Source organism: Oncorhynchus keta, chromosome 28 (assembly GCF_023373465.1).
Source record: "Oncorhynchus keta strain PuntledgeMale-10-30-2019 chromosome 28, Oket_V2, whole genome shotgun sequence".
NCBI classification, from domain to species: Eukaryota; Metazoa; Chordata; class Actinopteri; order Salmoniformes; family Salmonidae; genus Oncorhynchus; species Oncorhynchus keta.
In genome coordinates this window covers 22,343,520-22,366,024 of record NC_068448.1, presented here as the reverse complement: position 1 = coordinate 22,366,024, position 22,505 = coordinate 22,343,520, and the positions used below count along the sequence as shown (strand labels likewise).

The 22,505-nt window shown below is 41.8% G+C and overlaps 1 protein-coding gene across 2 annotated transcripts; it reads left to right on the top strand.

Annotated features, from left to right (window-relative positions):
- The first annotated feature begins 1,850 nt into the window (after nucleotides 1-1,850).
- LOC118360848 (uncharacterized) lies at nucleotides 1,851-20,714 on the top strand. 2 transcript variants are annotated; one of them, XM_035740328.2, is made up of 5 exons: nucleotides 1,851-3,091; nucleotides 8,914-8,960; nucleotides 9,211-9,296; nucleotides 10,298-10,324; nucleotides 18,033-20,714. In XM_035740328.2, exon 5 carries the CDS (start codon nucleotides 18,414-18,416, stop codon nucleotides 19,872-19,874), a length of 1,461 nt encoding a protein of 486 aa, XP_035596221.2. In that variant the 5' UTR covers nucleotides 1,851-3,091; nucleotides 8,914-8,960; nucleotides 9,211-9,296; nucleotides 10,298-10,324; nucleotides 18,033-18,413; the 3' UTR covers nucleotides 19,875-20,714. The 2 variants fall into 2 exon arrangements, with proteins under 2 accessions (XP_035596221.2, XP_035596220.2); XM_035740327.2 differs by lacking the exon at nucleotides 10,298-10,324.
- Nucleotides 20,715-22,505: the final 1,791 nt, after the last annotated feature.

Genomic DNA, 22,505 nt, shown 5'->3' with positions numbered 1-22,505 from the left:
TTCATGTAGTCAGCACAAAATTTGAAATAGGCCTATTATTTTTGCCTGACGATTCAACCTGAACTGCATTCAGTTGCTCAGGTGGCAGAGCAATGTGGATGGATAGCCAGGCAACTATTATTGGATCATAACAGACACAAAGGTGAATGGCAGCATTACTTATGCCACCTAGTGGATCAGATGGAGTAATGATCCAAAACAAGGAGTCTATGGAGTATGAGAATGATAACCACACCATTCATTTACCATCAATAACTGAGCACAAGACAGTATATTATTTTGTACTAGGAAGGTCTACAATATGCTTGATTATCCATATAGGCCTAGCTATGATTATTTAGATCAAACATGTCATACAACCTACACACACCGGCGCTTTTATCAGGTACACCATCCCATTCACGAAAATGGTTTACTCCTACAGTGAGTCATGTGGCCATGGCTCTATAAAGCAGGCAGACAGGCATCGAGGCATTCAGTTACTATTCGATTGAATGTTAGAAGGGGCAAAACGAGTGACCTAAGTGACATTGAGCGTGGTATGATCGTCAGTGTCAGGCGCCGGATCCAGTATCTCAGAAATGGCAGCCCTCCTGGCCTTTCACACACGACAGTGTCGAGGGTTTACTGAGAATGGTTTGACAAACAAAAAACATCCAGTCAACGGCAGTCCTGTGGGCGAAAACAGCTCGTTGATGAAAGAGGACGAAGGAGAATGGCAAGAATGGTGCAAGCTAACAGGTGGGCCAACAACAGACAAATGACGGCGCAGTACAACAATGATGTGCAGAACGGCATCTTGGAACGCACAACTCATCGATCCTTGTCCTGAATGGGCTATTGCAGCAGACGACTAGAAGAAGCAGCTACAGTGGGAACGCGATCAACAACACTGGGAGAATTGAGAAGTGGAAAAACATTGCCTAGTCTGTCGAATCTCGGTTCCTGTTGTGTCCTGCTGATGGCAGAGTCAGGATTTGGCGTAAGCAGCATGAGTCCATGGACCCCTCCTGCCTGGTACAGGCTGTGGCGGTGGTGTACTGGTGAAGGGAATCTTAATTGGACCTATATTGTCACAGCAAAATAATCCTGCTGTAACAGGATTTGAACGTTTAGTCCATAATGTTACTTGATCGGTGGTTAGGCTATTAGCTGGCCAAAAGTAGGCTACATGAAAAATGCAATACTGTTATAACCATGTGTTTGCATGGGTTTTCAGTGAATTTATGTCAATCACAAAGCTCATCTGCATTTCAAGAAAAATCTCAGCAACAAAAGAATGATCAAATAAAAATCCCTGTAGAATTATGAAATTAAAATTCCCTACATATTATATTGTAACCTATAGCCTACCCTGGGTTATGTTCTTATTGTCGTATGTTTAAATACAACGATGTAATGGAAAATATGGCTTTTTGAGGAAGCATCACATTATGATAGGCATCCCAAGAGCCCTTTAAATACACTGTAGCCCATTGTGACACAATGTGACGTTACATAATCAAAAAGAACATGATGTGACATCATGGGAATATTCCATTCACAGAGAGTAAAGGACTGAAAAATCACAATACAACAACAACAAACATCCTGTGGTTTGATCAGAAGGGAAACCCTTCAGGTAATGTAAAGGAACTTAAAAACAAATCTAACATTGATGTACAATACTGTTGTAATTTGTTATGGCATATTACATAGCCCAATAATACGAATAATACAGAAGAAAACATTAGGATTGACCATAATATCCTTTTGCACTGTTTAGGAGTGGTTGATTTCCGTCTAATATGATTTATGAATATTAAAGCATGTTTCCGAACAGAGTGTAGTAGCCTGGAGGTGGGCGTGTACGGTCTCGGCAAACCGAAACAGAGGGTGGAGTCGCCAGTCCAGGGTTGTACCAACTTCAATAGCAAATTTGGAGCAGGCAATAAATACACAGCTAAAATTAGACGGTTATTCCTCTGGGAATAAGACCTAACTAAAGTTCCAGCTAAGGTCTTCTAAACAAGGAGGACTACCCTGTACGAGCCACAAATGTTGGTATTATAGAGACTAGCACATGCTCCTCAGTGCTCCATTGCCGCCATGCTGTACAACACGTTCTGAAACTCAGGATAAGTGGCAGTTCTGTTCGTAACGCTGGGTTAAATCTGTACAAACCCATACCACTTGATTCTATTGGATTCTATCCTCTGACCGGTGCTGTTGACAGTCGACTCAAAGGGTGAATAGCCGAGAAAATGTCTTTTTTAACCATACCATCCCAGGAGGGTCTTTTCACCAAGGTGAAGAAAGAGGGGTCATCCGGAGAAGGAGGGTGTTATGACGAAGGCCAGTGTAATTCGGATGAAGAATACGAAGACAGAGAGGAGACAAACGTGCGTCTCATCCCCAGGTGCTCTCCTATCCCAAGGAAACGCGGACGGTCCATCTATGATGAGACCGCAGAGTATCTGAAAATCAAAGATGCAATTCCCAGCAGGAGAGTGTCGTTTGCCGATACAACAGGTAGAGACCTAACCGATGTTAAGGAATTCGTCCAATTTGATTCGGATGATGAGGATGATGCCAGGTGGGAAGAAGAGGAGGCAAAATACCGACCGAAAATCCGTGAACCGACCTACCGCATAAACCCGGAGTGGACCATTCCCACTGCGGCTGCCCTGACGAAAGCAGTGCACATTAATAAAGTAGAGGTGGAGAGTGTGTCACCTATTGAAGACGAGCCCTTGGCATTTATCGTGTTTATCCGAGTGCTTAATATTTCATTTAACAAAACTGTGTGCATTCGATCAACTATGGACAGCTGGAGCACCTACTTTGATTGTCCAGCAGATTATGTCCAGGGCGACGGTGAGACTGATAAATTTTCCTTCAAGCTCTCCTTCTGCCCACCGTATCTTCACCATGGGGCTCGCATTGAGTTTGTTGTCCGTTACGAAACTCCAGATGGCGATTACTGGGCGAACAACTCGCAATTGAATTACTCGGTAACTCTTCTCGTGTCCTTCGAAGACGATGTAGCACAAGCTTGCCCTTTTGATATGCCAGACCTTACAAGTATCCTGAAAACTGAAAGCAGTTACAGGTAAATTCCCTTGATCATCATCCAAGCATCCTATCAATCTGTTGACGTCAAACAAAATAGACATAGGCCTACTTACTGTAGGCTATGTACAGTAGGCCTATAGCCTAAGCCTAAGGAATGCAAACATGGAAAGGAATGGAAGATAATAGCAAGCCTATAATAAGATGATAATACAATCTGCTATTACACTTTCACATGAATCACATTTGATAATAGTCTTGAGGGACTACTGTGGTTGCTACTACAGTGAGGAAAGTGGTCTAAGGGGTTGTGAGGAAGTCAGGGTGAAAGGTCTCAGGACCACTTCTTCTAGGAACACTTGTTCTAGTGCACTGTAAAAATAGAAATACTCAAAACACCATGATTGTGTGATGAAACCATGAAAAGAAGTGCATCTTTCCTGAGAGCTGTTGTTTGGAGGGTGTTTGAATGTAAACCCACCAACGTGTACGTAAAGAGATTCTCCAGTACTTTTGTGTACTTTTTAGCCAGTAGGTCTGAATGTACTGCTCACGAGCCAAAAGTGGCCCCGAGAATTGCGTACTACGTCACATATGTATGAACTGCACATTGACACATCCAGCCCAAAGCGGGAGGTTAAACAAATATTTATTATCGCCAAAGTTCCGGAGCATGTCTTTAATAATAATTAATTCAACTAATTTCAATGATTTCTTAATTTAATTTTACCAAATAAATCATCCAACTTAATATCTTTCTCAAAATGTAAGTAGATTTATTTACGAGGATAAACGAAGATAGAGAACATTTAGTGATTGAACTAATTAGCCGTCTGGTTTTAATCTCCTTGCATTTCCTATCTTGCCGAATCATGGATTGTGAATAATATATATATATTTTTTACTTTATGATTATTTTACACAATGGTGTATGCACGTTTGAAGAAAGAAAAGTATACTTATATATTAGTATTAAGCAGCTTTTTTTGTCATGAGGTGTAATGGATCATGATTAAATTATATCAAAACCATCAGGCAAAATGATGATCAATAATGAGACGTCCCATTCCCACATTTCCAACTTTTAATGGTAGAGGCAAATACAGTATCCTGCAATCCTTGCTTTAAAACCTCCAGCTACTGCTGGTGGATTGAGCACTGTGCTCAGCAGTGCCTGCGAAAATGGGATAAACTGGCAAATGATCAGATACATTCATCAGCTAAAATGCTCCCGAAGAAGGTATCTAATTCTGCGCTAGACAGGATGTGAAACATCATAATATTGTTTTGAAGCTTTAGAGAGAGGAAATGGCACCAAAAGAGAAGGGATCTAATTCTGAACTTATCAGAATTTGAAATACCAACACAGTGTTTTCAACCTTTTCTGGTAGTGCTCCCGGTCCTGGCAAGGTGTTGCACAACACTTGATTCAGTGAAGTTACAACACACCCCATGTAATGCTTCAAAACATCTCAGGATGATGTGTCTCAATACACCTGCAAAGGTTAAGGGATACTTCGGGATTTTGTCAATAAAGCCCTCCATCTACAATACTACAGAGGTAGTTTTGTGAGTCAATGCTAACTAGCATTAGACGCATTGACTGGAAGTCTATGTGTGTACTAGCATGCTAGCAGTTACCATAGACCTCCAGTCATTGCGCTAATACTAGTTTACAATTGCACTAATGCTGCACGCAGAGACAAAAATGGTATCCACAAACTCATCTGACTGTGGGAAAATAGATTGCCAGAATCCTGAAGTATCCCTTTAAGGTTTGTGACTGCTCAGTTATCACTAGTTTTTACAAAGCACCTCATTTTAACAGAGTGGTTGGTTGCAGACAGTGACTTACATTGCAATATAATTGGCCTACCCAACCAGTGCAGTTACGCAAAATCAGATTGGTTTGCATCAGTGGTTTTTGTGGGACAATCTCATAATATTTCAACCAGGTTATATTTTGTGATCCAGTCTCCAGTACATTGAAGGGGGGCGGAGATGGCAGACACATGCACACACACACTCTCAGAATGCCAGCAATCCAGGGGTGTATGAGCTGTGAGGGGGATCGAAATAGCTTGTACAAGGCAGGTGTCACTTTCAGCCCCGCCGTTCTCTGACACTTACCCCTGACCTTTCAATGGAAAACCACAGTTGACATCAACCCAATCCGGTTTCAATGGAATAGGTCATCTCTGAGGCTCTACCTGACTCCTCCCCTTATTGCTCTTTTTGGCCTTATTCCTCCAAAGCAATCTGATCGTCTGCAGGGCTCTCCTTTTCATTGACAGGATCATTTCATTCACAGTGTAGCCTGATAGATACGCTAGATGGATAGATAGAAAGTGCCCTTCTCTCATAAATGACCAATTGTCTAATTCACACCTCTATTCTTAAAATGATGGTTGTCGCACTCGTATTTGGCAGTCAATTGTGCATCACAGTGTATGCATCAACTGCCACCATGTGATCAATGGAAAACATCACCCCATCATTAAACCCCAAGGCATAATATAAAAACAGTATCTAGATTTCTGTAGTTTTCCACTGCCTCTCAACACTTGGCATCTGTCTGCAATGGCAGTTTGCCATTGAGAAGGATGGGAACATAGGCTACTGAGTTATTGTTTGGCATCTCACACTCACAAGCATGGAACACATGATGAAACTTGTGATCCTACGTGTGAGTAGTCAGGGGGTTTGGGGGTCATCTCCCCCTGAAAACCCTTAAAAAGACTGTATTCCTGGGATATAGGACATAGATGGATCCAGTCACCTGGGTCTTCATTACTCCTGTATGCAACCTTGAGAGGAGAAAAGGTGGGACAAAGAAGTGGGGCAGCGAAAAAGGTGTTTGGTGGGGGGCACGGAAAACCCCCCTATTAAAAAATGGGTTCTGTAGTTAACTAAACGGAAACCTTTTGAGTGAAATCTGCCATTCTATGCGGGATGTTCGGGAAGTAAGTAAGTAGCCTTGTCTGAGCAACAGCTATAGGGCAGGATTCTATCTCCTATTTCTGTAGCTTTAGGCAGCTTGATATACAAGTACACCCCCTGGACAGGACGCTAGTCATGAAGAGAATCTCCAAAATAGCTTGCTTTATCAAGGTCATTAGGCCACAGCATCAGTTACCAATACACTTGTGGCTGTTATTTTCCACCTCCTCTGCCAGTTGTTTTGTCACAATTTGTTATATGCGATATCTTATTTCACTACCCCCTGACACTGGAGACCCTTGCTAATATCAGGATTTCTGCCAATGTCTCTAAATTGATTTTGACTGAATGATGAAGCTAATTTCAGAAGTGACTTTTCGGGGGCCTCCCGAGTAGCACAGTGATCGCAGTGCTAGCTGTGCCACTACAGATTCTGGGTAAGAGTTCAGGCTCTGTCGCATCCGGCCGTGACCGGGAAACCCATGGGACGGCGCACAATTGGCCGAGTGTCGTCCGGGTTAAGGGTAGGGTTTGTCCGGCAGGGATTTCCTTGTCCCATCGCGCACTAGCGACTCCTGTAGTGGGCCGGGCACAGTGCACGCTAACACAGTTGCACGGTGTACAGTGTTTCCTCCGACACATTGGTGCTGCTGGCTTCCGGGTTAAGTGGGCATTGTGTCAAGAAGCTGTGTGGCTTGGTTGGGTTGTGTTTCGGAGGATGCACGGCTCTCAACATTCGCCTCTCCCGAGTCCGTACGGCAGTTGCAGCGATGAGACGAGATTGTAACTACCAATTGGATACCACGAAACTGGGGAGAAAAAGGAGTAGCAGGTTAGGAGAATTTACGTGGCAGGTTTGGAGAATTAGGTTAAGATTAAGAAAATAGTTAGGGTTAACTAAAATGTGAAAATTCACCCAGATGCGACTCAAACAAGCAACTTTTGACGTCACTTTGACATGAACTGCATCCCTTCTAGCCGCGATCCTCTAACTCATGTCAAACTCATTCCACAGAGGGCCAAGTGTCTGTGAGTTTTCACTTCATCTTTGTACTTGATTGATCAATTAAAGTCCATAATTAGTAAGGAACTCCCCTCACCTGGTTGTCTAGGTCTTAATTAACACCCCAAACTCTTCAGAGAAATGACAAGTGAATGGTAGGTAAAGGGAAAACGCGAAGATCAGGAGGAAGGCGTATCAACTCGCATTTCTAAGAGTGATCATGAGGTATATGTCTTGTGCTATAGTATAAGATTATATTGGCTTCCATCTTGTAGGCTATTACTCAACAAGTAGTGACCAACACTCCACTCCACTAATGTGTGAGATGTGAGAGTAAGGCTCTGTGAGAACCATGCTTTCTGTAGGCCTACAGTGCATTCGGAAAATATTAAGACATTTTTCCACATTTTGTTACGTTAAAGCCTTATTCTTAAATTGATTCAATTGTTTTTTCCCTCTCAATCTACATACAATACCCGATGATTACAAAGCAAAAACATTTTTTAAGACATTTTTACAAATGCATAAATAATTAAAAAATCACATTTACGTATGTATTCAGACCCTTTACTCAGTACTTTGTTGAAGCACCATTGGCAGTGATTATAGACTTGAATCTTCTTGGGTGTGACGCTACAAGCTTGGCACACATGTATTGTGGGAGTTTCTCCCATTCTTCTCTACAGATCCTCTCAAGCTCTGTCAGGTTGGATGGGGAGCGTCGCTGTACAGCTATTTTCAGGTCTCTCCAGAGATGTGCGATCGGGTTCAAGTCCAGGCTCTGGCTGAGCCACTCAAGGACATTCAGGGACTTGTCCCAAAGCCACCCACCCCTGCATTGTCCTGTTGGAAGATGAGGTTTTCATCAAGGATTTCTCTGTTCATCTTTCCTTCAATCCTGACTAGTCTCTCAGTCCTTGCCACTGAAAAACACCCCCACGGAATGATGCTGCCACCACCATGCTTCACCGTAGGGATGGTGCCAGGTTTCCTCCAGACGTGACACTTGGCCTTCAGGCCAAAGAGTTCAATCTTGGTTTCATCAGACCAGAGAATCTTGTTTCTCATGGTCTGAGAGTAAATTTTGACAAACTCCAAGTTTGTCATATGGCTGTCATATGCCTTTTACTGAGGAGTGACTTCCGTCTGGCCACTCCACCGTAAAGTTCTGATTGTTGGGAGTGCTGCAGAGATGATTGTCCTTCTAGAATGTTCTCCCATCTCCACAGAAGAATGCTGGAAACCTGTCAGAGTGACCATCGGGTTCTTGGTCACCTCCCTGACCAAGGCCCTTCTTCCAAACTTCTTCCATTTAAGAATTATGAAGGCCACTGTGTTCTTGGGGACCTTCAATGCTGCAGACATTTTATGGTAGCCTGCCCAGATCTGTGACTTGATACAATCCTTTCTCGGAGCTCTACGGACAATTCCGACCTCATGGCTTGGTTTCTGCTCTGACATGCACTGTCAACTGTGGGACCTTATATCGACAGGTGTGTGCCTTTCCAAATAATGTCCAATCAATCTACAGGTGGACTCCAATCAAGTTGTAGAAAAATCTCAAGGATGATCAATGGAAACAGGGTGCACCTGAGGGTCTGAATACTTATGTAAATAAGGTATTCTGGTTTTTATTGTTGACACATTTGCAAAAAGTTCAAAAAAACAGTTTTAACTTTGTCATTATGGGCATTGTGTGTAGATTGATGAGGAAAAATAAGTCTGTAACGTATCAAAATGTTGATTAAGGGAAGGGGTCTGAACACTTTCCGAATGCACTGTATGTCTCGTGTTCTGAAAAACATTAACATAAGATCATGCTGATCAAATGTATATTTACATTTATCTTTACAATAGGATCATGAGTGTCTTTATTGCAGTGCCATTGGTTAACAGTCATGTTATGTCTTTGCTTTCAGTATGGAGGATTCTGACTACTTTGCACAGTTCCCAGAGAAGGGTGAAGGTAAAGCAGGAGTGCTGCATATGACTATCACACAGAGTTATTACAAAGTTGTAAAAGGATGAAACAAAAGAGAGAGAGTAAGGAGACATTTTTCTATCCTTATTTTGACTCTCGCTATATTCACTGTTTCAATCATACTGTTTCCTCTCAGGCCAGTCCAATGCATACAATGTACGTACAGAGTTTTACATGAAAGTGTACATTTAGAATAATGGGGAGTGTGATTAACTGTTGACCTTTGTTTTTGAAGATGAACCGGTGACTAAGCCAGTGCCAGACATGTTGAAGCCCAGTCCTCAGTGTCCAGTCATTCTTCAACCAGAGCTTGACATAGAGGTAACGGTGGAATAATTCATCAGTATTTCTTACCAGTTATCTTTGAACTTGTATTCATATATTTATACTACATTCTCTATGTTGTACATTTAATCTTGGTACATTTAGGGATGACACACTCTCGGGTTGTGAAAGTGTAGAGGAGCACTTTGTGTACAGTTAAAGGAATTCAGTTTTCTTGAAGTGTTCAGTCAATTCAGCACCTGGAAAAGTTCCATTGGATATGTACATCTTAGGCCTCATACGTGTTTGGAACAGTGTGTCATCGTCAGGACGAGGATTTAATGGGGCACACACCATCAGAGGCATTGCTGTGATAACATGTTAGTACAATGTTGATGCTAGTTACCGTACAGTTACAGCAAATTAATATGAAGTGTAAACCGGTAGATACAGTATAACAGAACTGCAGAAATTATTTGTAAGAATGGTCGTAAATATTTTCATCAGCTAATTGAATAGAATGGCAATATGGATATGAATGAATGTGGCACATAGCTAGCAGAGCCATAGATGTATGAATCTGTAGTTAATGCCTTCCCCTCAGAAGATCGGCTGAAATCATAAACTTCACTGTAATTTCTATGCATTCAATCTCATGCATGTTTAGCTATCTCCTTATTGAATCCCAGAGTGTGTTGGTTAGTGTTACAGTTTAAAGTTTCAGGTTAAATAACTAGACTATGTTATTTTATTCAATTATGGCTGAATCCTAACTTGAGAACTGTACTTCCAGTTAAAACTTTCACATAAATCTCCTATTGACATCAATGCATGATTTTCAGCGAAACTGCAAATTCATTAGATCTTAGGTTTCAGCCCATATTAGATTTTTCGTTCATTAGGGCATAAAATAATTATATTAGAATTGTTCTTAATTTTACATGCGACAACAAGTAGTGGCAAATATGTTCTGTTCTTAAATATGGGTGAATTGACTAATAAAGTGCAATAATTTTCAAACTAATATTTTTTTTCCCCAATGACAATTCATTTCACAGCTCATTGAAGCTTCAGCCACAATTTAGGTAATGTGCACGCTTGATGGCCACAAACTGCATGAGCTGTTTTTACTACTTGTATCATTTGTATTTCAGTTCTTATTAGGGTTGAATAGTGGTAACCCAGTTACCAATATTTACTGGAATTTACCACTCAAAACCACCACTCCCTTTTCCCAGGATAAATAACTGGGATAAATAACTGTGAGAAACTGGTAAATTATAATCAAATCCAATCAAATTGTATTTGTCACATGCGCCGAATACAACAGGTGTAGATGTTACAGTGAAATGCTTACTTACAAGCCCTTAACCAACAATGCAGTCTGGGTAGCCATTTGATTAGCTGTTCAGGAGTCTTAAGGCTTGGGGGTAGTGCTTGCCAAGCTGTAGCTGAGAGAACCGTCTATGTGTAGGCTGGCTGGAGTCTCTGACATTTTATAGGGCCTTCCTCTGACACTGCCTGGTATAGAGGTCCTGGATGGTAGGAAGCTTGGCCCCGGTGATATACTGGGCTGTTCGCACTACCCTCTGTAGTGCCTTGCGGTCGGAGGCCGAGCAGTTGCCATACCAGGCAGTGATGCAACCCGTCCGGATGCTCTCGATGGTGCAGCTGTAAAACCTTTTGAGGATCTTAGGACACATGCCAAATCTTTTCAGTCTCCTGTGTGGGAATAGGTTTTGTCATGCCCTCTTCGCGACTTTCTTGGTGTGCTTGGACCATGTTAGATTGTTGTTGATGTAGACTCCAAGGAACTTGAAGCTCTCAACCTGTTCCACTACAGCCCCATCGATGTGAATGGGGGCGTGTTTGGGCCTCCTTTTCCAGTAGTCCACAATCATCTCCTTTGTCTTGATCACATTTAGGGAGAGGTTGTTGTCCTTGCAACACACGGTCAGGTCTCTCACCTCCTCCCTGTCGTTGTCAGTGATAAGGCCTACCACTGTTATGTCATCAGCAAACTTGATGATGGTGTTGGAGTCGTGCCTGGCCGTGCAGTCATGAGTGAACAGAGAGTACAGGAGGGGACTGAGCACGCAACCCTGAGGGTCCCCGTGTTGAGGATCAGCGTGGCGGATGTGTTGTTACCTACCCTTACCACCTGGGGGCGGCCCGTCAGGAAGTCCAGGATCCAGTTGCAGAGGGAGGTGTTTAGTCCTTAGCTTAGTGATGAGCTTTGAGGGCACTATGGTGTTGAATGCTGAGCTGTAGTCAATGAATAGCATTCTCACATAGGTGTTCCTTTTGTCCAGGTGGGAATGGGCAGTGTGGAGTGCAATAGAGATTGCATCATCTGTGGATCTGTTGGTGCGGTATGCAAATTGGAGTCGGTCTAGGGTTTCTGGAATAATGGCGTTGATGTGAGCCATGACCAGTCTTTCAAAGTGTTTCATGGCTACAGATGTGCTACTGGTCAGTAGTCATATAGGCAGGTTACCTTAGTGTTCTTGGGCACAGGGACTATGGTGGTCTGCTTGAAACATGTTGGTATTACAGACAAATTATAAGAATGTATTTATAGCAACAGCATGGCGTGAAATGGAACTGTTAAATGATATGCAATGCCTAAATCTGTCTACGGCCTCTGCATGATGAATCAACGCTCAGGGTCAACTCATCTTGGTAACTTTATTTATTGTGATAGGTAGGCATACATTTGCTGCAGTATAGCCTATTTTACACTAATATAAAGACAGAATCCGTGTCTAATTTACCCATCTACATCTGGCATTGTTTTTTAATTGTAAAGATGATTATGTTTTTTATTGCAGCTCCAGAATTTAAAACAGCCTTTCACTTGAATATTGTTGCTTTAAATCAGTGCACGGGGGAGCAGTCTCTCTCAGTCTTTCTCACTCTCCATCAACTCCATTCATATTGTATCCAAATAGATAATGATGTTCTATATTGATATATACCCTATATATAGATTTCCTAGCCTACCTCTTTTAGGCAACACATTCAATGCAGTATTTGCATTATATTTAGCTAAATAATGATAGGTTATTCATGAGAAGCGTCTAACTTATAGCCTCTGTCTCTGCCCAATATGCAAGCACCTGTGCCTCGCTGGCCTTTCCTTAAAAAAACGCTCCTTAGCTCTTGGAGTCCAATGCAGGAAAAGCTAGACTAGAATAGCTTGTTGTACATACAGTGGCACGAAACAGTATGTGAACCCTTTGGAATTATCTGGATTGCTGCATAAATTGGTCATAAAATTAGATTGGATCTTCATCTAACTCACAACAACAGACAAACACAGTCTGCTTAAACTAATAACACACAAATTATTGTTTTTTTTGGTCTATATTGAATACATAGTTTAAACATTCACAGTGTAGGTTGGAAAAAGTATGTAAACCCCTAGGCTAATGACTTCTCCAAAAGCTAATTGGAGTCAGGAGTCAGCCAACCTGGAGTACAATCATTGAGACGGGATTGGAGATGTTGGTTAGAGGTGCCCTGCCCAATAAAAAACACTCACAAAAATTGAGTTTGCTATTCACAAGAAGCATTGCCTGATGTGAACCATGCCTTAACAAAAGAGATCTCAGAAGACCCAAGATTAAAAATGGTTGACTTTCATAAAGCTGGAAAGGGTTACCAAAGTATCTCTAAAAGCCTTGATGTTCATCAGTCCACAGTAAGACAAATTGTCTATAAATGGAGAAAGTTCAGCACTGTTGCTACTCTCCCTAGGAGTGGCCATCCTGCAAAGATGACTGCAAGAGCACAGTGCAGAATGCTCAATGAAGTTAAGAAGAATCCTAGTGTCAGCTAAAGACTTACAGAAATCTCTGGAACATGCTAACATCTCTGTTGACGAGTCTACGATTCGTAAAACACTAAACAAGAATGGTGCTCATGGGAGGACACCACGGAAGAAGCCACTGCTGTCCAAAAAAAACATTGCTGCACATCTGAAGTTCGCAAAAGAGCATCTGGATGTTCCACAGCGCTACTGGCAAAATATTCTGTGGACAGGAGAAACTACAGCTGAGTTGTTTGGAAGGAACACACAACACTATGTGTGGAGAAAAAACGCACAGCACACCAACATCAAAACCTCATCCCAACTGTAAAGTATGGTGGAGGGAGCATCATGGTTTGGGGCTGCTTTGCTGCCGCAGGGCCTGGACAGCTTGCTATCATCCTTGTAAAAATTAATTCCCAAGTTTATCAAGACATTTTGCAGGAGAATGCAAGGATTTCTGTCCGCTAATTGGAGCTCAACAGAAGTTGGGTGATGCAACAGGACAACAACCCAAAACACAGAAGTAAATCAACAACAGAATGGCTTCAACAGAAGAAAATACGCCTTCTGGAGTGGCCCAGTCAGAGTCCTGACCTCAACCCGATTGAGATGCCGTGGCATGACCTCAAGAGAGCGGTTGACACCAGACATCCCAAGAATATTGCTGAACTGAAATAGTTTTGTAAAGAGGAATGTTCCAAAATTCCTCCTGACCGTTGTGCAGGTCTGATCTGCAACTACAGAAAACGTTTGGTTGAGGTCATTGTTGCCAAAGTAGGGTCAACCAGTTATTAAAACCAAGGGTTCACACACTTTCCCCACCCTGCACTGTGAATGTTTACACGGTGTGTTCAATAAAGACATGGAAATGTATAATTGTTTGTGTGTTATTAAGCAGACTGTGTTTGTCTATTGTTGTGACTTAGATGAAGATCAAATGTTATGACCAATTCATGCAGAAGTCCAGGTAATTCCAAAGGGTTCACATACTGTTTCTTGCCACTACATTTGTTTTTGCATTTCTTATACCAATAGACTATTCCAAGAGGGACGCAAGCTCTTTTTTGCTGAACGTTAAATACAGCAGCCAATAGAACGGGTAGTTTGAAAGAAAAGCGAACGTGTGATGGCGGAAGGCTATGTCAATTATTTATTCAGACCCAAAACCATTCAATCTTCGTGAAGAGAAGTGAAAGCTTTCTGCGTCTAATTCTAGTCCTATATTTTTCAAGGATGTCATTAGAATGATGAAAATAAGGAAAACGAAATGTATTAAATTTAACTATTGAAAGCGAGGAAAGAATGAAGCAACAATAGAGAGAAAAAGGAGGTAGGCTAATAACATTAGGGGGAATGCTATGAAAGGTATATATGTCAGCTTACTAATTATACAAATATTATATTTCTAAATTAAAATTCGCTAGTCTATACTTGTAACTTTGTAGGCCAAATATGCTCCACCAGAATCACATGTTGTCTTCTGCTTTATCATGGTTTGAACAATGTTTTTTATTTTTTTATTTTACCTTTATTTTACTTGGCAAGTCAGTTAAGAACAAATTCTTATTTTCAATGATGGCCTAGGAACAGTGGGTTAACTGCCTGTTCAAGGGCAGAACGGCAGATTTTGTACCTTATCAGCTCAGGTATTTGAACTTGCAACCTTTCGGTTACTAGTCCAATGCTCTAACCACTAGGCTACCCTGCCGCCCCGATGTGTGTTAGTCCAGTCCATATAATAAAGTATAATACAGTACAGTAATGCAGTTCACACTCAAAAAGACTAGCCTACTGGAGCTAGTTTAATTTATTTACCCAAGAGCGCATATAGCTAGCTACATCTATGGGCTTTTATGTTTTTCTGTCGCAGGTAATGTGCAGTAGCCATTATCATATATGTATTGGATAATGGCACAATCATTTGGGATATTTTGGGCTCGGGCTCATTAAATGTTGTTAATGTCGGGCTCATTAAATGTTGTTAATGTCGGACTCATTAAATGTCGTTAATATATGGCTCATCAGGGTCAGGTAGCTTCAGGTTTTACATTTCAAAGCTGATGAAAGCTCTAATCAAATCCAGACATATTTACAGTTGAAGTCGGAAGTTGACATACACCTTAGCCAAATACATTCAAACTCAGTTTTTCACAATTCCTGACATTTAACCCAAGTAAAAATTCCCCCTCTTAGGTCAGTTAGGAGCACCACTTTATTTTAAGAATGTGAAATGTCAGAATATTAGTAGAGAGAATGATTTATTTCAGCCTTTATTTCTTTCATCACATTCCCAGGGGGTCATAAGTTTACATACACTCAATTCGTTTTTGGTAGCATTGCCTTTAAATTGTTTAACTTGGGTCAAATATTTTGGGTAGCCTTCCACAAGCTTCCCACAATAAGTTGGGTGAATTTTGGCCCATTCCTCCTGACAGAGCTGGTGTAACTGAGTCAGTTTTGTAGGCCTCCTTGCTCGCACATGCTTTTTCAGTTCTGCCCACACATTTTCTATATGATTGAGAGGTCAGGGCTTTGTGATGGCCACTCCAATACCTTGACTTTGTTGTCCTTAGGCCATTTTGCCACAACTTTGGAAGTATGATTGGGGTCATTGTCCATTTGGAAGAACCATTAGCGACCAAGCTTTAACCTACTGACTGATGTCTTGATGTTGCTTCAATATATCCACATAATTTTCCATCCTCATGAGGCCATATATTTTGTGAAGTGCACCAGTCCCTCCTGCAGCAAAGCACCCCCACAAAATGATGCTGCCACCCCCGTGCTTCATGGTTGGGTTAGTGTTCTTCGACTTGCAAGCCTCCCCCTTTTTCCTACAAACATAACAATGGTCATTATGGCCAAACAGTTCCATTTTTGTTTCATCAGACCAGAGGACATTTCTCCAAAAGTACGATTTTTGTCCTCATGTGCAGTTGCAAACTGTAGTCTGGCTTTTTCTATGGCTGTTTTGGAGCAGTGGCTTCTTCCTTGCTGAGCGGCCTTTCAGGTTATGTCGATATAGGACTCGTTTTACTGTGGATATAGATACTTTTGTACCTGTTTCCTCCAGCATCTTCACAAGGTCCTTTGCTGTTGTTCTGGGATTGATTTGCACTTTTCGCACCAAAGTATGTTCATCTCTAGGAGACAGAACCTGTCTCCTTCCTGAGCGGTATGACAGCTGCATGGTCCCATGGTGTTTATACTTGTGTACTATTGTTTGTACAGATGAATGTGGTACCTTCAGGTGTTTGGAAATTGCTCCCAAGGATGAACCAGACTTGTGGAGGTCTACAATTGTTTTTTTGAGGTCTTGGCTGATTTCTTTTGATTTTCCCATGATGTCAAGCAAAGAGGCACTGAGTTTGAAGGTAGGCCTTGAAATACATCCACAGGTACACCTCCAATTGACTCAAGTGATGTCAATTTGCCTATCAGTAGCTTCAAACGCCATGACATCATTTTCTGAAATTGTCCAAGCTGTTTAAAGGCACAGTCAACTTAGTGTATGTAAACTTCTGACCCACTGGAATTGTGATACAGTGAATTATAAGTGAAATAATCTCTCTGTAAACAATTGTTGGAAAAATGACTTGTGTCATGCACAAAGTAGATGTCCTAACCAACTTGCCAAAACTATAGTTTGTTAACAAGAAATGTGTGAAGTGTTTGAAAAACTAGTTTTAATGACTCCAATGTAAATGTATTTAAACTTCCGACTTCAACTATATATGCTTTATAATGCTTTTAATGACACTTCCAGATTTGGTGGGAAATACCAGGTTACCTGGGAGAAAAGTGATTTATTCTCGGGATGGAAAATTTGTAAAATACCGGGACATTTTTCAACCCTAGTTCTTATTCACCATGTGCATGATTTTGCATCAGAGTTTGAGTGTTTCATCATTTGCCACCTATTTCTTAATAACACAAATGGCTCAGTCATGACAGACGATCTTTCTGTAACAGTAGCCATTCTATTGTAGTATATCAGTAGCCTACCAGTGGAGGCTGCTGAGTGGACGACAGCTGATAATAATGGCTGGAATGGTATTGATGGAATGGTATCAACAAACACATTGTTTTTATGTGTTTGATATCATTCCATTCACTCCACTCCAGCCAAAAGACTCTGTTCCAATGTCCGTCCTCCCCTCAGCAGCCTCCACCGTAGCCTACATACAATATATTTACTGATATTCTTCTAAAGAATATCAATCTAAGGGTATCATGCCTTAGAAATTTGAATTAGCAAATGATCCATCGTCTTGGTATGGATGTTTCAACAAGTGTCATGTAAGTGTTTACTCAATCTAAAACATATGACGTCCATATGGTTTTATCTATACAGCCTGTATATGTGTGTGCGTGTTTCTTTAGAAGCCATATATGTAATGTTTCATCCTTATCATCCACTGTCTTTCTAATGAACAATTGCCATATTTTAATGTCTAAGATCATTAGTAGTTTTTTGGGGGGAGAGAGTTGCACAGTCTTCCATTGAGGGTAAGTGTAATTGTTAATTTGGTACCATTTATTTTGGATGAACAGATAAACACAATTATTTTGGATTTAAGATTGATAGATAATTATTGGTTGTTGATTGCTGTCAGTGTATTTTGTCTCCTACATAAATGCATGGGTCATGTAAACATACATTTGACCTTTTATGATATGTCCTCCACAATGTTTTATAACATCAGCATGGATTCCAAACGTTCAGTATGCATTGAGTTGTTTTTCCTCTGTGGTGATATTAGTGTTCAACACAATTTGTGACTCGTCCCTGTGCCTCAAAGCTAGCCTGGTACCAGATCTACAGTATTTGTGCTGTATAGCTAACTCTTAGATTCTTTGTCATGTCAAACAACGACCTTAGCAGTTGGCTGTACAGAACAAACAGATCTGCAACCATTCTACCCAAAAGCTCCCATGGTGGTCACTGTTATTTCTTTATTTTTGTGTTATTCCTACAGACTGCCGATGACATACCCAGTTCTCCTCTCCCAGCCAACCTAGACATTCCATTAGCAGATGGAACACTGTCCAGTGCCACTGTATCCCTGGGTAAACAATCACCTCATGTGTTTTCCACATCCACAACACAAGCCAATGAAGTACTATCCAAACCTGTAGCATCTGAAGCCAACTAACTGACAACTGAACCAGAGCCTTCACAGGAACTGGACTGTGAATTACTAAAACTGGATTGTGAAATACCCAAACTGGACTCTGAATTAGAAGAACATGTTCCACCACCACTCCACATCAGCATTGCTGAAGCATCAGATGGCAAGAAGGAGGAAAAGGGAGGAACCTTCCAGGTGGAGCCCAAAGATAGTAGTCACCCCACACCTATGCATGTTCCTTCACCTCTCCCCAGTAATATGGATGAAGTCTTAGATGGTGAGAAAGAGAAGGAGGAGGATAGTAGTCCCTCTACACACCTGCACATTCTAACACCACCTCATGTCAGCATTGCTGAAGCATCAGATGACAAGAATGAGGAAAAGGGAGGAGGAACATCCCAGGAAGAGCCCAAAGATAGTAGTTCTTCCACACCTCGGAGCTCGTCTCCAACACCTCTCCACAGCAGCATGACTGAAGCCTCAGATGTTGATGAGGAGGAAAAAGAGGAGGAGGAGGGAGGAGCCTTCACTCTGGAACACACAGAACCACACTCCGAACTTGACCCACCTCACACGGAGATCCAAGCCAACATGCCTTCTTCACTGGAAGATGTTTTATATCAGAGTGTGCTTTCTGCAACACCAAATGTAGTGGTAGGGAAGTTGGTGGAGGAGGAGGAGGATGTTGAGGAGGTGGAGATCGAGGTGTCGGAGCATGGGTCAAAGGTGAAGGAGGATCCAAGGCAGGAAGCAGAGAAAGATGCCGAGGAGGAAAATGAGAAGTCCTTCAGAATTCAGGAGACAAGCACCAGCTCCTCAAGTCGCCTAGAACATCCCTCAGAGTACACCCACTGTAAGCTCATCAGAGCTGAAGAGGGTAGCAAATCCCAGATAAAGGTTTTCTCTGAGGCCTCCCCATCTCTCCCTGAAGAGTCTGATGATAAGCAGCTGACATCAATGGATGACAGCATGGCCAGAGAAGATGGAGTCCTGATGCTAGAGGCTGTTGGGCCCAAGCTAGAGAGCTTCCAGGCAGGTGGCGAAGTAGGTGTAGTTGTAGATGTAGTAGCCATCTGTCCGTGGCACCCTCCCATGGTGACCGTGACACACCTTGGGCCCACAGGAGAGGACAGAATGACCCAGAGTCTGGCCAGCCACACTGCTGAGCTGCCCAATGACATCTCACAGACATCCCACCCTGTGTCTCACCAGCGCTTCAAGCGAGGGGTGGCAGCCGGCCTGAGCGAGCTGGCAGCTGTGCTCTCTGAGGACTCAGGCAACTCTAAGCAGCAGGATGACATCACTGCTAGGGAACACACCACTCCTGGGTTGGAGAGCCAGACACCTCTGGGAGTTCAGCGCAAAACCTTATCTTTTGCAGTCACAGAGAACATCTCAGAGTCATCCATGACCATGACCCAAGATGGTACTAGCAGTTCAAATGAGGAAGACGCTACTTCGGCTGACGAAGAGGAGACTTTCCAGGTTTCCTCAGAAACAGGTCTACCAAGCAGATCATCAGAGGCTCAGATCACCAAGCCCCTAAGCCCCCAGGCTGAACCGACCCTGGACAGGACACTGATCCCATCCATCATATTCCTGAGTGTGGCCATCGGTCTCGTCGTCGGGCTTCATGAACCCAGCACCTTCCTCTTCATGGGACTATTCCTTGTCTCCCTCTGTTTCTGAGGTGTTTTGAGGGGTTCCTCCTTTTAAAATGTGTGAAGTGACTTAACCCCTTTTTAAGTGCCTTTTCATGTTACCAAACAATGTTGTATTATGTGCACAATTGGTTCCTGGTGTTTTATTTTAAATGTGTGCCTGTGGAAGTGTGTATATTTTTGTTTGTTTTCACAAAAGAGAAGGGATCTTGTTCGTTAAAAGTAGCAAGAAGTTAATTGGATTTCCAGTGTTCCATGCCAAGAGTTAGTCAAAAAACTGTTTGAGTTCGTTAAAACATAGCCATGCAAAACTAAGGCCTAATTTTGTTCTTAAAGGGTTCGAGTTTGATTTTGTGTATAAAACATGGAAATCCAAAGAATTGTTGAGAAGTGTGACTGTCGGCTGTTTGGAATCGGAATGTATGTTCTAGATTGGGCTGGGAGACTGAAACTGGTGAAGCAGTAGATTGTAAAGTAAACACAGGTTCCTTGGGTAAGGACAGTAGCTACAAGATAAAGTATGTTTATATGACTGCCTAATGCAAAATGTTGTCATTTGTGCTCTGAGAATTGCCAGTCCTCACATTTTAGAATAGTGGTGTGCTGTGGTAATCCTTTTACAGTAGTCTACTGTTGCTGCTATCAGATGGTAGTTCATGCAAGTTAAAGCCTACACAGTTTCACAATTTATCTAGCCACAAATCTAGATAGACAGAAATTAGACTGACTGAGTTTTAACAACTCTTCACTGTGATGATACCTGAAAGGATGTTTGAAGTGATTTATGTGTTTGCGGTGTGTGTATGTCTGGGTATGGTGCGTTATGGTTCCCATAAAATCAGATGAATAAACTATGTGCTGGTCTTTATTTCTATCTTATCTCTTTCTTTTCTTCTTTCTTTCTTTCGCTCTGTTCTAATTAATATGATTCTAAATACTGACACACAAAATCACACCTGTACTCATTTTGAGGTGAGACATTTTCATCCACAGTCACAAGACAAATTACTAACTGATAAAAATCTACCACGCATAAAGTTCATAAATAGATCATAAATGATCTAGATTCAGCCGTGGGCTGATTCTTCTTGAACGTATGGTCAGGGGGCCGGAACATAATTACAAATCATTTGTAGACTGCAAATTGACTGCAATTGAAGCCCAAATAGATAGACGATTTTACTAATTCATAATCATTTAGGAAATCCAAGTGATTTTAATTTCAGGAAAACTGTTCCCAAGTATTTCCACGCATATGATCATATACAAATGCAAGCAAGGTTTGAAATGATTATGTCTTGTGTCCAACAATGAAAATTCACAAGAAAAATATATTAATATAATGTTTTGCTCAGAATAATTGGGGAACAAAATAAAATCACCAGCGGGCAAAATTCAGTTGGGGTACCCTGCTCTAGCTGATTGGCCAGCTAGAACAGAGAGTAATCACAAAGTGTCTCAGGCCTGGATCAAATGGAAATATCCCCAGGCAACATGAGCTGCTGATATTACTGAAAAGGTCATGCATTGCAGTGAAGTCACGGTGTCATGCTACAGAGGCCAGAGCCGCCATTATAAACTGAGATCAGTCTTTAAAGGTCGATAATTTGCCAGGGTAGCCCCCCAGCGAATGTTGTTGACTACACAGACAAAAGTGATGGCAGTCTTGTCCCTTTTTGGCTTGTTAACATACCGTATTTTTGTATAGCTATAAAATATCTAACCTTTTAAGATATTTTACTCTTATAGAGGTGTTGTATAATCACTGTTGGGCTTTGTAACAGTTTCTATGACACATAGGTTGTTCAGAATTGATTATGGTCACAATGTATTTCCACTCCGAAGTCCTGATGTTTGATCTTTCACACATACCGTGCCTTCGAAAAGTATTCAGACCCCTTGACTATTTAAAAAAATGTGTTACATTAAAGCCTTATTCTAAAATGTATTAAATTGTTTTTTTCCCCCTCATCAATCTACACACAATACCCCATAATGACAAAGAAAAAACGTTTTATTTTTATCTTTTTTAAATGTTTGCACATTTATAAAATATCAAAAACTGAAATATAATATTCACATAAATATTCAGACCCTTTACTCGGTACTGTGTTGAAGCACATTTGGCAGTGAATACAGCCAGGTAGTCTTCTTGGGTATGATGCCACAAGCTTGGCACACCTGTATTTGGGGAGTTTCTCCCATTCTTCTCTGCAGATCCTCCCAACCATTGTCAGGTTGGATGGGGAGTGTTGCTGCACAGCTATTTTCAGATCTCTCCAGAGATGTTCAATTAGGTTCAAGTCCGGGCTCTGGCTGGGCTACTCAAGGACATTCAGAGACTTATACTGAAGCCACTCCTGCACTGTCTTGGCTGTGTGCTTGGGGTTGTTGTCCTGTTGGAAGGTGAACCTTCGGCCCAGTCTGAGGTCCTGAAGCGGTCTGGAACAGGTTTTCATCAAGAATCTTTCTGTAATTTGCTCCATTCATCTTTGCCTCGATCCTGACCAGTCTCCCAGTCCCAGCCGCTGAAAAACATCCCCACAGCATGATGCTGCCACCTATGCTTCACCGTAGGGATGGTGCCAGGTTTCCTCCAGACGTGACGCTTGGCATTCAGGCCAAAGAGTTCAATCTTGGTTTCATCAGACCAGATAAT